This window comes from Montipora foliosa, chromosome 3 (genome assembly GCF_036669935.1).
Source record: "Montipora foliosa isolate CH-2021 chromosome 3, ASM3666993v2, whole genome shotgun sequence".
NCBI lineage: Eukaryota > Metazoa > Cnidaria > Anthozoa > Scleractinia > Acroporidae > Montipora > Montipora foliosa.
The window spans coordinates 64801968-64819467 of record NC_090871.1 but is presented as its reverse complement, the minus strand read 5'-3'; the positions used below and the strand labels follow the sequence as shown (position 1 = coordinate 64819467).

Here is a 17500-nt window from a genome sequence, read left to right as displayed (position 1 = left end):
GCGCACTTGCACTTGACTAGATGTATGATGGCTTGTGATGCTGGAGGGAGTGTCGTAATGATAGGAACCCATGTGTCTCCATGCAGTTCCCAACCATAATTCTCTGGAGATGGCAGGATAGGGTTTGCGACAACATGATTATTCCAGACTAGTACCTGCCCAGATAGTCCGCCAGCTCCATCTTTGTCTTGGTATGTGAAAGGAGCTTTTTCATCGGAACTCGCGCTATGTGGGTCGATGGGGTAATGAGGTAGTACACAGCATTCTGTTCCCCCAGCCTCGTTGTTCGGGTGCATTCTTTCAGAGAAAATGGGATATCGTATCTATAAAAAACCAACCAGAGTTCTTCATTCTCATCAAACGGGTGGACAATGCAATTAGTGAAGTGACCTGCCAAATGTGAACAGTTTTCAACCCATTAAGTTTTGTTCAGGCATTGAACCTCCCAGTGCCACGGCATCTACAACTTGGACTCTCATTTACACCTCTGTATGCTGACCATTCTGATTGACACCAGGGTCGTTGTCTTCATGTAAATCTACAGGCAACTTCTCCGAAATATCCATCAAGGCACTTTTGCGGGAGCAGCGAGGCAGTGTTCCATCGGCTGCAAACAGTGAACGTGGTACCATGGAAAACTCATAGTTACCCACAGCTTCTGGAGTATTGTTGTCAACTCTTACTTTGACCTTTTCCCCGTAGTCTTCCAAGTGGAGAGCTTTTGCTTCTTCATGGGGTCCTAGAGGTTGACTTTCCTCGATAATACTTTGCTCGCAGAGATCTTTCTTGACATTTTCTGGCATCACGACTTTCGTTACCAGGAGCTACTTAAAACCCCCGATAATATCATACAAAAGTGGTAAATTCCTCAAAGACACGCTCGACACTGAAGGAGTCCGTGCAGGCCTGTTATAACTTCCTATAACGTGTCAGACGTTAACAACATCATCAAAACACTGGTTGAAACGTTGTTCCTAGGCCGTCATGCTGCTTTTCATCATGCTGTTTCCAGGTCACGCTCTTCTCTTTTAAGAAGGGGTAGCAGGGGGGTAGGGATGAAGTGGATTTTTGTTGAATATATAAGAAATTATCGATGTCCGAGAACATGCGAACTGGTTGAATAAATATGTTTTTGATTTAATATTCTTCTTGCACAAAATTAGCCCTTGTTGAAGTTGAATGAATATAGTTGTTAAATAAATAAAGCCCTTGTTGAAGTTGAATGAATGTAGTTGTTGAATGAAAATATCATGTGTTGAAGTTGAATCAATAAAGATTGTTGCATAGAAATATAAATTGTTGAATAGACCATTTTCGAATTCTCACGCCTGGACTGGATCTAGCATGAAATGGAGGCTCATGTGGATAAATCTTATCACACACAAATTAATTTGCCCGCCTTAGCCTCCATTTCATGCTAGATTCAGTCCAGGCGTGAGAATTCGAAAAAAGTCTATTTTGCAACAAACTGCCAACCATACCATGTGCCCTCGATTGCAGTCATGAGTGGTGCTCGAGCCGTCACCGTAGGGAAGCTTTAGCATCGACGAAAGAAACGGCAACGAGGACGTCATTTCAAAACATAAATTCTCCTTATTGTAATCAATCCACGACTATCGACTACTCCAAGCTTTTTAATATGACAAAGGTGTAGCAGTTCCTCAGAAATGAAATCTTTATGAGCGCCGCTTAATTTAGGGGAGAAAATTGAAATTATTCCTCAAGTGCTGACGTTCTTCATAACATCTCATATTTAGCTATTTCACGTTGTTGTTTTGCTGACGACGGCAAAAAAATGAACAAAAGTGAAAAACGCACGTGCAAGGCGTGCAAAGCTATTGTTTTTGCCCACTTAATATTCAAATTTATTCACGGTTCTCGTTGCCGTCGCCGTTGTCGTTCTCTTTGCTAAGGCTCCCTAATAGGTCCTTGAGCACGGGCGCCCACGTCAAATTTAAGAGTTTTAAATACATTTTCGACCCTAGGGATTTTACTCTCAACCCCTTCATTTAACATAGTACGCTTCACTTTTATCGACAATCACCAGGGGAGGATCCCGGATTTTTCTTAGAAGGGGGTGCATTCCTAAGAAATGACTTAACTGACGGGTGTTTTTTATGGAAAACACTACTTATTTTGGAAAGCCGCAGGTCATCTCAGTGGGGTGGGGGGAGGGGGAGTACCCACCCCTTCACCCTCCCCTAGACCCGCCCCTGATCACTAATTTGTTTGTATCTGACATTTTTACTGCTTATAGATGGTTTTAAATCACGTGATGAGACGGCCATGTTGGTGCACAAAGCAACTATGTTGTTCTGTGCATCAACACGGCTGCTGTTTCACGTTACATCATAGCCGCCATGTTGGTGGACGAAAACAAAAGATCTCTCATTAGCTCCTTTTGTTTGTCTACCGGCAATTGGATTGTTATCTCTGTCTCTAGAGATCGGTTGCAAACCACCTATACAGGTCATTTACTATTGTCACGTTAAATTTGCATATTATAGTTATCATCAAACGTTTCAGTGTGGATGGAAATTCTAAATTGCATAGATTGTCCTTCGTGGTCTTAATTTCAATCCATTCTCTACCTTGAATAGATAACAAACAGCACGACTTGAAATTCAAAACCACGGTTAATTTCCCACGCACCAAATTCCTTGTGTCAGTTTCTAATAGGCCATTTGACAACTGTGTGCTCAGTGACCTGGCCAATGAATGGCTGCGAGGCTGCCGGTGACCTTGTATTGATACAGACCTCATTGCGTTTATCATGTAAATTGTGTTGTTGTGATTCAAATTAGTCTACATTAACATTAGAAAAGCACAAAGGTTTGTATCGAAGCAGGGTCACCGGCAGCCTCGCTTCCATTCTTAGGCCAGGTAACTTAGATACAACTGTAAAATGGTCTTTTGGCTTTTCCTGCGTTTTCTGACTACGAAAGATCCATCCAAAATACGTTTTCGATAATATCTCGGACCTCTCAGCTGTTAGAAATACTGAAAATTAAGATATACTCTGTCATTGAGAACTTACTGGGGGATTTTGAGGGAATTTTCAATGGAGCTGGTAAACTGAAAGATTTTAAGGCTCCATATTGATGAATCAGTCCTGCCTATTGCCCAAAAGCTAAGACCCTTACCTTTTGGATGAAGAGAGAAGGTCGAGAAAAGTCTCGAAGAAATCGTAAACCGTGACATTATTGAACCAGTCAAGGGGCCAAGCCCCTGGTAAGCCCTGTTGTAATAGTCCCTAAACCTTCTAGGGATTAAAAACGTAATTGAAAGAAAAGATGCGTTGACTTAAATAGCTCGAAATTGGTCTTTAGGTAATCGACTGTTACTCTGGTTTTTATAAAAAAGAAATGTGTTAGTCTTACCTTTTGGCTCTTTCTTTACATTTGTGTCCGGAAACTGTTCACTTTTTACTCCCTTTCCCTCCTCATCCGCCACCTTTCGAGAAGACCGTCGTTCTCCATCTATTCATTAATTAATAATAACAAGCAGGTATAAATTAATACAATTATATACAGGAAAACGGACAGAAAGACAGACGGGCAGTTGAATGGATGGATAGGTGGTTGGGTGGACGGACGGACGGATGGATAGATATTCTCTGTCTTCATTAAGTAGCTCCAATCTTAACTGTATTCCACCCCTCGGCAATCCGCGGAAAGAAGTCCTTTTGTTTTCCCTTTTGGATCCTTCTGAGACGACTTGAATTAATCCCGCCCCACCCTCGTCCGTCTTTATTTTCCGTGCTGGAAATGTACATCTATGTTACCTTCCTCTGGAATGGGCTCATCTTTTTCAACTTCGTCCTTAAGCATTCTCAGTCAACATCTCCTCTACACAGGTTACACTAAATTGACTCAACCCAGTACATAATTAGAGCTATCTCGGTCAATTTACAGCAGAGACCATTGAAACTTGGTAGGCTAATAGTTCTAGTTGCTTTTATCATGTAAATTGTAAAACTATAAAAGTTAGAGATAACAAGTTAAACCGACGTTTCGGAGTAGACATCACTCCATTATCAAGGTAAAAATGTTCTATGATGCTAAAATTACAGTATTAAAAACGATTGACGCTAAGAATTAACATAATAAGCACGTGCGAAATTGGCTATAAGAATACTTTAGCACGAATGGAATCCGATTGCACATTGAGGCTAGGCTTAAGTGTTCTTATAAATAACATTTCAAACACTAAGCAATCAAATTTGTTTTTACATTTTTTGAGCACCTCAAAGCGTTTAAGCAGGTCCCGAGGGATCGACCCGTGTGCGTTCTTATAGTGTCTGGCAATAGCCGAGGACTGTTGCTTATGTCCCTTTACACGATTGTGTAAATGTCCGCGTGTGTAGCCTACATAACCTTCATCACAAAGGTCACATTGAAATTTATATACAACACACTGCTGATTTATGATCGGCGGCTTTGCCTCTTTCACTTTCAGTTCCTGTTCAATTTTTCTGCTGGTAAATACAGGCTGGATGGTTTTGTTTACTTTCAGGCTCAAATCCTTAAGTTGTTTTTTAACAAATTCTGCTGAGTTTTGGTCTTTAAATGGCAAGACTACTCGAACCATGTTATCCGTCTCTTGGGCTGTTGATAAAGGTCGCGGTTGGTCGCAGACCTTTGAGTCAACAAAGCGTTTGATAGTGGAATTTACGAGTTGTTTCGGGTACTTTAGGCGTGAGAAAACTGACTTCAAACGGTCACATTCGTCTGAGAAGTGTGACCAAGAAGAAGATAAACGGTGTGCTCGATCGAGCATAGTTCTCAGCAAGCCATTCTTGTACCGATTGTCAACATTGCTCTGAAAATGCAGAAGGAGACCTGAATTCGTGGGTTTTACGTAGACCTTTGTCTCTATCCGGGGAGATCGATTCAGTAACTGAGTTCCCAGAAATGGCAACATACCATTGCTTTCAGTTTCCATGGTGAATTTTACGGATGAATGTGCAAGGTTTAATGTGTCTAGAAAGCTAGATGCTGCCGCCATATTCGGCATGATGGTCAGGGTGTCGTCTACATATCTTCGATAGAACGAAGGGAGTTTTCCTTGTCGTTCGAGGTTTTCTTCGATTGAGGTCATGAAAACATTAGCGAGCAAGGGGCCAAGGGGAGAACCCATGGCCACACCATCAGTCTGTTCATACAAGGCTCCATTGAATTGGAAAAGTTGTTCTTTTGTAGTTACTCTGAGAAGGTCAACAAGGTCCATTTTCGTCAAATTCAAGTCGTACGTTACGTTAAACCAATTGTTGGTGAAAGCTCTGTTCGCGAGTATCTCTATCGTTTCATCCAAGGGTACGTTTGTGAACAGGGAAGACACATCATACGAAACCAGAATGTCACCGTTTGCTATTTCCATGTTTTGAATTTCGTTCGTAAATTCAAATATGTCAGATACTGTGTACTGATTCAAAGACAAAGGCTTAAGTTTAGTGTCAAGCCATTTAGCCAGCGCGTAGTTGTATGTTTGCTTTGCTGATAGAATAGGGCGCATCGCTAAGTTCTCCTTGTGTGTCTTTGGTAAGCCATATAAGCCGTCGAATTCTGCCCAAGCCCATTGCGGAGACTGTGTGCCCTACAGGCTCCAGATTAGCCCATTTATATGGCTTACCAAAGACACACAAGGAGAACTTAGCGATGCGCCCTATTCTATCAGCAAAGCAAACATACAACTACGCGCTGGCTAAATGGCTTGACACTAAACTTAAGCCTTTGTCTTTGAATCAGTACACAGTATCTGACATATTTGAATTTACGAACGAAATTCAAAACATGGAAATAGCAAACGGTGACATTCTGGTTTCGTATGATGTGTCTTCCCTGTTCACAAACGTACCCTTGGATGAAACGATAGAGATACTCGCGAACAGAGCTTTCACCAACAATTGGTTTAACGTAACGTACGACTTGAATTTGACGAAAATGGACCTTGTTGACCTTCTCAGAGTAACTACAAAAGAACAACTTTTCCAATTCAATGGAGCCTTGTATGAACAGACTGATGGTGTGGCCATGGGTTCTCCCCTTGGCCCCTTGCTCGCTAATGTTTTCATGACCTCAATCGAAGAAAACCTCGAACGACAAGGAAAACTCCCTTCGTTCTATCGAAGATATGTAGACGACACCCTGACCATCATGCCGAATATGGCGGCAGCATCTAGCTTTCTAGACACATTAAACCTTGCACATTCATCCGTAAAATTCACCATGGAAACTGAAAGCAATGGTATGTTGCCATTTCTGGGAACTCAGTTACTGAATCGATCTCCCCGGATAGAGACAAAGGTCTACGTAAAACCCACGAATTCAGGTCTCCTTCTGCATTTTCAGAGCAATGTTGACAATCGGTACAAGAATGGCTTGCTGAGAACTATGCTCGATCGAGCACACCGTTTATCTTCTTCTTGGTCACACTTCTCAGACGAATGTGACCGTTTGAAGTCAGTTTTCTCACGCCTAAAGTACCCGAAACAACTCGTAAATTCCACTATCAAACGCTTTGTTGACTCAAAGGTCTGCGACCAACCGCGACCTTTATCAACAGCCCAAGAGACGGATAACATGGTTCGAGTAGTCTTGCCATTTAAAGACCAAAACTCAGCAGAATTTGTTAAAAAACAACTTAAGGATTTGAGCCTGAAAGTAAACAAAACCATCCAGCCTGTATTTACCAGCAGAAAAATTGAACAGGAACTGAAAGTGAAAGAGGCAAAGCCGCCGATCATAAATCAGCAGTGTGTTGTATATAAATTTCAATGTGACCTTTGTGATGAAGGTTATGTAGGCTACACACGCGGACATTTACACAATCGTGTAAAGGGACATAAGCAACAGTCCTCGGCTATTGCCAGACACTATAAGAACGCACACGGGTCGATCCCTCGGGACCTGCTTAAACGCTTTGAGGTGCTCAAAAAATGTAAAAACAAATTTGATTGCTTAGTGTTTGAAATGTTATTTATAAGAACACTTAAGCCTAGCCTCAATGTGCAATCGGATTCCATTCGTGCTAAAGTATTCTTATAGCCAATTTCGCACGTGCTTATTATGTTAATTCTTAGCGTCAATCGTTTTTAATACTGTAATTTTAGCATCATAGAACATTTTTACCTTGATAATGGAGTGATGTCTACTCCGAAACGTCGGTTTAACTTGTTATCTCTAACTTTTATAGTTTTATGTTTTAAGAAATCTCTTTTAATACGACATGTAAATTGTGTCATTGTAATTCAAATTAGTCTACATTAACATTAGAAAAGCACAAAGGTTTGTATCGAAGCAGGGTCACCGGCAGCCTCGCTTCCATTCTTAGGCCAGGTAACTTAGATACAACTGTAAAATGGTCTTTTGGCTTTTCCTGCGTTTTCTGACTACGAAAGATCCATCCAAAATACGTTTTCGATAATATCTCGGACCTCTCAGCTGTTAGAAATACTGAAAATTAAGATATACTCTGTCATTGAGAACTTACTGGGGGATTTTGAGGGAATTTTCAATGGAGCTGGTAAACTGAAAGATTTTAAGGCTCCATATTGATGAATCAGTCCTGTCTATTGCCCAAAAGCTAAGACCCTTACCTTTTGGATGAAGAGAGAAGGTCGAGAAAAGTCTCGAAGAAATCGTAAACCGTGACATTATTGAACCAGTCAAGGGGCCAAGCCCCTGGTAAGCCCTGTTGTAATAGTCCCTAAACCTTCTAGGGATTAAAAACGTAATTGAAAGAAAAGATGCGTTGACTTAAATAGCTCGAAATTGGTCTTTAGGTAATCGACTGTTACTCTGGTTTTTATAAAAAAGAAATGTGTTAGTCTTACCTTTTGGCTCTTTCTTTACATTTGTGTCCGGAAACTGTTCACTTTTTACTCCCTTTCCCTCCTCATCCGCCACCTTTCGAGAAGACCGTCGTTCTCCATCTATTCATTAATTAATAATAACAAGCAGGTATAAATTAATACAATTATATACAAGAAAACGGACAGAAAGACAGACGGGCAGTTGAATGGATGGATAGGTGGTTGGGTTGGGGGACGGATGGATAGATATTCTCTGTCTTCATTAAGTAGCTCCAATCTTAACTGTATTCCACCCCTCGGCAATCCGCGGAAAGAAGTCCTTTTGTTTTCCCTTTTGGATCCTTCTGAGACGACTTGAATTAATCGCGCCCCACCCTCGTCCGTCTTTATTTTCCGTGCTGGAAATGTACATCAATGTTACCTTCCTCTGGAATGGGCTCATCTTTTTCAACTTCGTCCTTAAGCATTCTCAGTCAACATCTCCTCTACACAGGTTACACTAAATTGACTCAACCCAGTACATAATTAGAGCTATCTCGGTCAATTTGCAGCAGAGACCATTGAAACTTGGTAGGCTAATAGTTCTAGTTGCTTTTATCATGTAAATTGTGTCATTGTAATTCAAATTAGTCTACATTAACATTAGAAAAGCACAAAGGTTTGTATCGAAGCAGGGTCACCGGCAGCCTCGCTTCCATTCTTAGGCCAGGTAACTTAGATACAACTGTAAAATGGTCTTTTGGCTTTTCCTGCGTTTTCTGACTACGAAAGATCCATCCAAAATACGTTTTCGATAATATCTCGGACCTCTCAGCTGTTAGAAATACTGAAAATTAAGATATACTCTGTCATTGAGAACTTACTGGGGGATTTTGAGGGAATTTTCAATGGAGCTGGTAAACTGAAAGATTTTAAGGCTCCATATTGATGAATCAGTCCTGCCTATTGCCCAAAAGCTAAGACCCTTACCTTTTGGATTAAGAGAGAAGGTCGAGAAAAGTCTCGAAAAAATCGTAAACCGTGACATTATTGAACCAATTATTGTTTCCGGAAACTGTTCACTTTTTACTCCCTTTCCCTCCTCATCCGCCACCTTTCGAGAAGACCGTCGTTCTCCATCTATTCATTAATTAATAATAACAAGCAGGTATAAATTAATACAATTATATACAAGAAAACGGACAGACAGACAGACGGGCAGTTGAATGGGTGGATAGGTGGTTGGGTGGGCGGACGGATGGATAGATATTCTCTGTCTTCATTAAGTAGCTCCAATCTTAACTATATTCCACCCCTCGGCAATCCGCGGAAAGAAGTCCTCTTGTTTTCCCTTTTGGATCCTTCTGAGGCGACTTGAATTAATCCCGCCCTACCCTCGTCCGTCTTTATTTTCCGTGCTGGAAATGTACATCAATGTTACCTTCCTCTGGAATGGGCTCATCTTTTTCAACTTCGTCCTTAAGCATTCTCAGTCAACATCTCCTCTACACAGGTTACACTAAATTGACTCAACCCAGTACATAATTAGAGCTATCTTGGTCAATTTGCAGCAGAGACCATTGAAACTTGGTAGGCTAATAGTTCTAGTTGCTTTTATCATGTAAATTGTGTCATTGTAATTCAAATTAGTCTACATTAACATTAGCAAAGCACAAAGGTTTGTATCGAAGCAGGGTCACCGGCAGCCTCGCTTCCATTCTTAGGCCAGGTAACTTAGATACAACTGTAAAATGGTCTTTTGGCTTTTCCTGCGTTTGCTGACTACGAAAGATCCATCCAAAATACGTTTTCGATAATATCTCGGACCTCTCAGCTGTTAGAAATACTGAAAATTAAGATATACTCTGTCATTGAGAACTTACTGGGGGATTTTGAGGGAATTTTCAATGGAGCTGGTAAACTGAAAGATTTTAAGGCTCCATATTGATGAATCAGTCCTGCCTATTGCCCAAAAGCTAAGACCCTTACCTTTTGGATTAAGAGAGAAGGTCGAGAAAAGTCTCGAAGAAATCGTAAACCGTGACATTATTGAACCAGTCAAGGGGCCAAGCCCCTGGTAAGCCCTGTTGTAATAGTCCCTAAACCTTCTAGGCATTAAAAACGTAATTGAAAGAAAAGATGCGTTGACTTAAATAGCTCGAAATTGGTCTTTAGGTAATCGACTGTTACTCTGGTTTTTATAAAAAAGAAATGTGTTAGTCTTACCTTTTGGCTCTTTCTTTACATTTGTGTCCGGAAACTGTTCACTTTTTACTCCCTTTCCCTCCTCATCCGCCACCTTTCGAGAAGACCGTCGTTCTCCATCTATTCATTAATTAATAATAACAAGCAGGTATAAATTAATACAATTATATACAGAAAAACGGACAGAAAGACAGACTGGCAGTTGAATGGATGGATAGGTGGTTGGGTGGACGGACGGATGGATAGATATTCTCTGTCTTCATTAAGTAGCTCCAATCTTAACTGTATTCCACCCCTCGGCCATCCGGGGAAAGAAGCCCTTTTGTTTTCCCTTTTGGATCCTTCTGAGACGACTTGAATTAATCCCGCCCCACCCTCGTCCGTCTTTATTTTCCGTGCTGGAAATGTACATCAATGTTACCTTCCTCTGGAATGGGCTCATCTTTTTCAACTTCGTCCTTTAGCATTCTCAGTCGACATCTACTCTACACAGATTACACTAAATTGACTCAACCCAACATAACATCAAGTACATAATTAGAGCTGTCTCGGTCAATTTGCAGCAGAGACCATTGAAACTTGGTCGGCTAATAGTTCTACAAACAACACACGTACGACTGTAAAGAAATTGGTTGCCTTAGCAACTCACTCTTTTCCAGTCCCCTCCGACCCGATTTCAATATTTTTGTTCATCTTAAAGTAATTCCCTTGAAAATGACGTACTATCCAGATTTTTGTCAAACTTGGCACAATTGATATTCACTGAACGGGACCTTCCTGAACAACATATAAATACAAGAATTGTTTGTCGCTCTCCGCACCCACGTCTTAGCCGCCAAACAGGGACAGCTACCCTCTTAATGTTCAATTGGGAAGCTCGTTTCTAGTCGAAGTTACGTCGTTGCACTTCTTTGATAGCTGTTTATTTTTTTCGCCATTTTAGGCTTTGCGTAGACATGAGGAGAGCTAACCAGGCAGTTATAATGAGGGAGGGGCACCCTATACCCACGGTAGATGATATCCAGTATCAACTCAATGGGAGTACAGTATTCAGCAAACTAGATTTGAGATGGGGGCTTTCATCAAATTGAGCAAAGGCTTGAAGGGACACTTCGTGATGGATGTCAAACTGAATTGGGCGTGCATAGTAATTAGGTGCATAATTTCTGGACATATTATTTAAGTATCTTATCGCATACGGGGCAAAATTACTGAAAGCTGATTGGCTAAGACGGCGAGCATTTTTCCTTAATCACCTGGGCACTTTTGGTAATCAAGAAGGCATGATTATTAGTTCCTGGATTGGTTAACAGCTGCTTATCCAGAGCAAACGAAATTAGTTACAACCTTTTTCCGGATTAAACTACTTTTTTGTCCACATATAAAATACAGCGCTATTTCTGTTGACAGCAACGATTTATTGAATTGAACTTTAACCGAATGGGAGCGTTTTTTTTGTCATCTCTCGCGGCACTGAATGGGCTTCCCTCAGTAATTTCGCCCCTTTTGTGATAAACATGTCATCGCAATGTGCCCTCATGCACTTAAGGATTCATTTCAGTTGTATTTTCAAAGCTTTTCAAATTGCCCTAGTCAGGAATTTTGTGAAAACTTGGAAAATACGCTTGAAATTAATCCTTAATTGCCACCGGGCCCATTCAATTAAAAATACAAACAGTGACACTTTACTCTAATGCTTGACAATATGTTACTCATCAATGGGGGCTAGTTTAGGGGAGAAAGGGTTAAATGATGTGACAGAAGAAATGTCCACATCAGCTAGTACAATTCCTGGTGGAGTCTTACCCTACTGGCTGTCGTGATTTCATGTGGAATTGTCCAACACCTACATTGAATGAATAAAGTCAAGCAAAACTGACCTCTTGTTATTGGAGTATATGTTGTCTTGGCTTCGTCTGAGAAGTGCCAGGAAGTGGCTGAGGAGCTTGCTTGTGCTGGTGAAGGAAAAGGCAATCATGAGAATGAAATAAATGTACGAATGAATAAATGAAATACTTTATTAAAGTGTCGATGTATTTAGTTTTTACAACTATTTGGGGACACAACAGAGTAGGAAAATTATATAAATAGCAAATTAAAATAAGACATACAATTGTGAAATATATACATCAAATGAAAGTGTGCAGAATAAGGCAACAGACAAAATAAATCAGTAGTCTCTAAGAATTGCAGAGGTTACAGCAATCGTTGTTGTTTAAAAATGACGTTAGGTCTATTTTCCTAATGTTCCTTGTAAAAGATTCAATCTTCCTCGTCCGCCACGTTTCGAGAAGATCGCTGTTCTCCATCTATTTAGTAATTGATAAAAACAAGGAAGTATAAATGAATACATTTATATACAGGAAGGCAAATAGACAAACAGGCAGTTGAATGGATTGATAGGGGGGTGGACGGACGGACGGATGGATAGATATTCTCTGTCTTTATTAATTAACTGTATTCAACCCCCTCCCCCCTCCCACCGGGGCCCCGGCCACGGAAAGAAGTCCTTTTGTTTTCCCTTTTGGATCCTTCTTAGATGGCTCGAATTTATCCCGCCTCCTCCTTCGTCCGTCTTTATTTTCCGTGAAGGAAATGCACAACGATGTTACCTTCTTGTCGAATGGGGTCATATTCTTCAAATTCGTTCCCTTGTTCTCGCAGCATCTCTGCAAAGAAGGTCAAACCAAATTGATTCAACCCATTGTAACATAAAGTACGTAATTAGAGCTATCTCGGTCAATTTGCGATTTTCCTAATGTTCTTATTACCTAGTTTGGACCATATGTAAGGCCCTTGGTATCTTAAAGAATGCTTTCCCTGGTTAAAAGTAGGGATATCGAAGTCGCTGTTTCTTAGTGAATATCTGGCGTTTTTCTGCTTAAATAGTTCATTAATAATATTCGGTGCAAGGCCATTCTTTACTTTATACATTCATTTGGCGATATCTTGAAGTCCTCGATTTTGCAGTGAAGGTAGTCGTGCGTGAGCGAGAAGGATGTCACATGTTTCTGAATGGAAGCTGAATATTGCCTTAAGCGCACGCTCTTGAGTCCGTTCTATTTTTCAGCTGTAAGACGATGTCCTGTACCAGCGGAGGTGGCAGCAACAGTGGTTCCAGTAGATGGAAAGCCCGCTCCACCAAGATTTAACTCTCCTGTGACAGACGTCTTTTGACCTGACCCCAGGGTAAATCCTCAACTTGGGGCAAATCCCCCAATGCTAGCGCTGAAAGATAGCCCAGTTGAAGCAAGCTGATGTTGTAGAGGCAGTGCTTCCTCCAAAACAGAATGGTGGGGTTTGTGTGACGGTGGGAGGTGTTGTTGTCTTGTTTGCTCCAAGTGCAAAGTCTTGCGACAGGGTAGAACCTGTTGACCCACCAGACTCCGCATCTAAACGTCCGGAGTGTTGACCACTTGTCCCACCCCGAGTAAATCCAGATGTTGGGTCAGTTGAAGCTGTAAGTTTGTCAAGTTTGACGTTAAAAACTATAGCTACCTATTAATCATTTTCCACGAAGAACACGACTAAAAAGTTTTGTCATCTTTATGAAAACTGCTCGTGTATCAAATTTAACTCACGTATGCAAATTAGTTAAGTTCGAATATTACATAACATGATGAATCCATAAAGGCCGAAAAATCTCACAAAAACGTTTTCCAGCGAAAAATGTTATTGAAACAAACAACATATTTGCTATTAGAAGCAAAAAACCTCCTTATTTCATTGTGTACGTGAAAACAAGAAACCCAATCCATGTCAAAATTAACCATACACAACCACATAGAATTTTCACCGGAGTTCAGGATCAAACCCTTTTCTGAAGAGGCACCTCCTTTAATAATGACGCAAAAAATAGACAACAAGCTTTCTGTCAAATATCTCTGGACTAACAAGAATTAGTCAAATTTCCAAATGTTTTTTTACTCGAATACTGTGCAGATTTGACTGCAAATAAATAAAATTATATTTGTAGCCAGACAACAGAGATCCGACTTTTAGTGTAAACGCACATCCACTCCTTAACTGAGTTTGTTAAAACCATTACCATAACCCACCATTCTTGTACATCACAGCACAGTTTGTACATTAGAAATACAGCTCACTTTGATATCCGACGGCGAAAGATGCAATTGTTGTCGAAGTCCATTATTCCTCGCTTTTAAGATTTCAGATATTCATTTTCCACCGCTTGTGTTGTTTATCAAATTGACGTTCTATTCTTTGAGCTCCATAAGGGTATATTTTGTTGAAAAATCCCATAAAACATCATTAGCGTTACATCGGATTTGCCGCCATTGCTTGTACTGTATCCACCGGATAGAATCTACGCATTTCTACTACCCCCTGAAACCAGCTACCAAAGATACGTGCAGAAGACTACGCACAAAGACAATACTTAGCAGGGGAGTGACAGAAACCACCCTATTGCGCAACTTTTCCATTTTCTCGGAACGGAAAAAAAGAATGAAAATAAAACGGACAAATTCAAATCATATTATGACTGGAATTAACTGAAGAGAGTGTAGTGTAACGTGAAGTGCTAGATTTCTATCCCATATGAACCATGTGAGAGTTAGCCCTACTGTTGGACTCGGCCCACACAAGGACAGAGAAAAACTCTGACCAGGGTGGGAATTGAACCCACGACCTTCGGGTTAGATCTCCACCTCTCTACCGACTGAGCTACAAGGTCAGACGAGAGCAGGCCGTAGGGACTGAATATGTTAAAGTCACGGCAATTAACATGTACAACTACAAGGAAAGGTTACGTTTATACAAACGTTGGCCGTGTAGCACTTATATTTTAAACATAATTAACTGAAGAGAGTGTAGTGTAACGTGAAGTGCTAGATTTATATCCCATATGAACCATTTGAGTCATTCTTGGCCGCTAATTTTACTGATCTATAATTTTTATTGCTCTGGAAGTAAATGTCCGGAGAACAATAGGCATCCTGCGCGATGGAATCTTTTCCCAGATTAAACTACTTTTTTGAGCACATGTAAAATACAGCGCTCATGATTTCTGTTGACAGCAACGATTTATTGAATTGAACTTTAACCGAATGAGAGCGTATTGTTTGCCATTTCCCTCAATAATTTTGCCCCTTATGTGATAAAAATGTAATCGCAATGAGCCCTCGTGGAATTAAGAATTAATTTCAGTTGTATTTTCAAAGTTTTTGAAATTGCCATCATCGCGAATTTTGTGAAAACTTTGAAAATACGCGTGAAATTAGTCCTTAATTGCCCTCGGGCAAATGTAATTACAAATACTAATAGTGACACTTGTCGATTTTTTTCTAATGCCTGACAATATTTTACTCATCAATGGGGGACAGTTTAGGGGAGAAAGTGTTAAATGATGTGACAGAAGAAATGTCCAGATCAGCTAGTACAATTCCTGGAGGAGTCTTACCCCACTGGCTGTTGTGATGTCATGTCAAATTGTCCAACACCTACATTGAATCAATAAAGTCAAGCAAAACTGACCTCTTGTTATCGGAGTATATGTTGTCTTGGCTTCGTCTGAGATGTGCACGGAAGTGGCTGAGGAGCTTGCTTGTGCTGGTGAAGGAAAAGGCAATCATGTGAATGAAATAAATGTACAAATGAATAAATGAAATACTTTATTAACGTGTCGATGTATTTAGTTTTTACAACTAATTGGGGACACAACAGAGTAGAAAAATTCAAATAGCAAATTAAAATAAGATATACAATTGTGATATATACAAATCAAATGAAAGTGTGCAAAATAAGGCAACAGACATATAATAAATCAGTAGTCTCTAAGAATTGCAGAGGTTACAGCAATTATCGTTGTTGTTAAGAATGACGTTAGGTCTATTTTCCTAATGTTCCTTGTAAAAGATTCAATCTTCCTCATCCGCCACGTTACGAGAAGATCGCCGTTCTCCATCTATTTAGTAATTGATAAAAACAAGGAGGTATAAATTAATACATGTATATACAGGAAGACAGACAGACAAACAGGCAGTTGAATTGATTGATAGGTGGGTGGACGGACGGACGGATGGATAGATATTCTCTGTCTTCATTATGTAACTGTATTCCACCACAAAAACAAATTATGTCGTGTGTAAATAAATTCTACGGGTGCTTTGATGTTAGAGTGGTTTTCAAAGCACTCGTGGCATTAAATCTTTCTTTCCTTACAAAGATAGACTTAGGCGTGGCCAAACGGCTGAGATTGTATGTAGAGCTGCCTGTTGGAACCGCAGAAAACTGAGCATTTTAAAGCAATAATTAATTGTCATCATACGTAGGCTCTTGCGGACCATGTTACATCAACTGGTCACAGTTTACAATGGAATCATTTTGAAATTTTAGCGAGAGGGCGATCCGACATTCACTGTAAATTAAAGGAGGAACTGCTGATCAAAGATTTAAAGCCGACCTTAAATAAATATTTTAGGAGCGAAAAGCTGTCTCTTTATTAGTTTTGGTCACCTCTTTCGTTAGCGATTATTTCCTAATAGTTTATAGTTAGTAAGATAGTGAGTAATCCTCTATATTTAAACTCCAATTTTTTATTAATCGTCACTTCTGAGGATGTATGCAGAAGCATACGAAACGTCAGGTAAAACATAATTTCAAACGATGCGTTTATATCTGATGTTTGTCATTGCTGTTTGTGTGGTCTTGTTTGGGGTTGTAAGCGGTTTCACATGTACCTACCTAGATAGAGTTGATTTCACCTTGCTTACCGACCACAAGCCCCTTAAAGTTATCTGTTTTACAAATTCTCGCCACTCGGCAAGAGTGGAACACTGGGTCTTGCGACTCCAACCATACAGATTTATAGTGCGGTACATATCGAGCAAAGAGAACATTGCTGACCCACTTTTACGTCTTGGCAAGGGAAAAGGGGTATGTGTCAATCAGGATACAGAAGAGTTCGTTCGGTTCGTCGCCGAATCGTCGACCCCAGAAGCAATATCTGTACAGAAGGTTGAAGAAAAATCATGGGTCGACCCAGAAATTTAACAGTTAAGAGAACGCATCACATCAGGGGAATGGGATAATGCCCTTCCGCAGTACAAAGCTGTCATGAATGAAATTTCTGTACTTGGGAAGCTAGTCCTAAGAGGTATTGATTCCAAGGAATTACGGAACAGGGTGTTTGACCTAGCGCACGAGGGACATCAGGGATGACAAAGACCAAACAGAGCTTCCTCACCAAAGTCTGGTGGGGTGAGATTAATGGAAGTCGAAACCAAATGTAAGAGCTGTCATGGCTGTCAGATGGTCGAACTACCTACACTACCGGAACCCTTGAAACAAACGGAGTTTGCCAGTCAGCCCTGGCAAGACTCAGCGGCGAATTTGATGGGCCCGCTACCTTCCAAAGAACATGTATTCGTTGTTGTAGACTACTATAGTCGTTACTTTGTAGTAGACATCCGCCAACATTATTGATTGCCTGGAGAAAAATTAAGATTCTGTACGCATGGACTCCCACAGTCGCATTTACAA

At 40.5% G+C, this 17500-nt stretch overlaps 3 protein-coding genes across 4 annotated transcripts in view; 1 reads left to right on the top strand and 2 right to left on the bottom strand.

The window, feature by feature from the left end:
* Positions 1 to 17500, bottom strand: part of LOC137997962 (uncharacterized) — a 59948-nt gene that overhangs the window by 5717 nt on the left and 36731 nt on the right. For both annotated transcript variants that reach the window (XM_068844306.1, XM_068844307.1), the window contains 7 exons: positions 15494 to 15568; positions 12610 to 12666; positions 11878 to 11952; positions 10019 to 10117; positions 8783 to 8932; positions 7835 to 7933; positions 3381 to 3479 (listed from right to left, as the gene is read on the bottom strand). In XM_068844306.1, coding sequence (XP_068700407.1) covers positions 3381 to 3479; positions 7835 to 7933; positions 8783 to 8932; positions 10019 to 10117; positions 11878 to 11952; positions 12610 to 12666; positions 15494 to 15568 — 654 coding nt within the window. The remainder of the gene's footprint in view (positions 1 to 3380; positions 3480 to 7834; positions 7934 to 8782; positions 8933 to 10018; positions 10118 to 11877; positions 11953 to 12609; positions 12667 to 15493; positions 15569 to 17500) is intronic.
* On the bottom strand, positions 4006 to 5513 carry LOC137995387 (uncharacterized). The gene has a single exon (XM_068840947.1). It carries the CDS (start codon positions 5377 to 5379, stop codon positions 4126 to 4128), a length of 1254 nt encoding a protein of 417 aa, XP_068697048.1. The 5' UTR covers positions 5380 to 5513; the 3' UTR covers positions 4006 to 4125.
* On the top strand, positions 5586 to 7243 carry LOC137995384 (uncharacterized). The gene has a single exon (XM_068840944.1). It carries the CDS (start codon positions 5658 to 5660, stop codon positions 7044 to 7046), a length of 1389 nt encoding a protein of 462 aa, XP_068697045.1. The 5' UTR covers positions 5586 to 5657; the 3' UTR covers positions 7047 to 7243.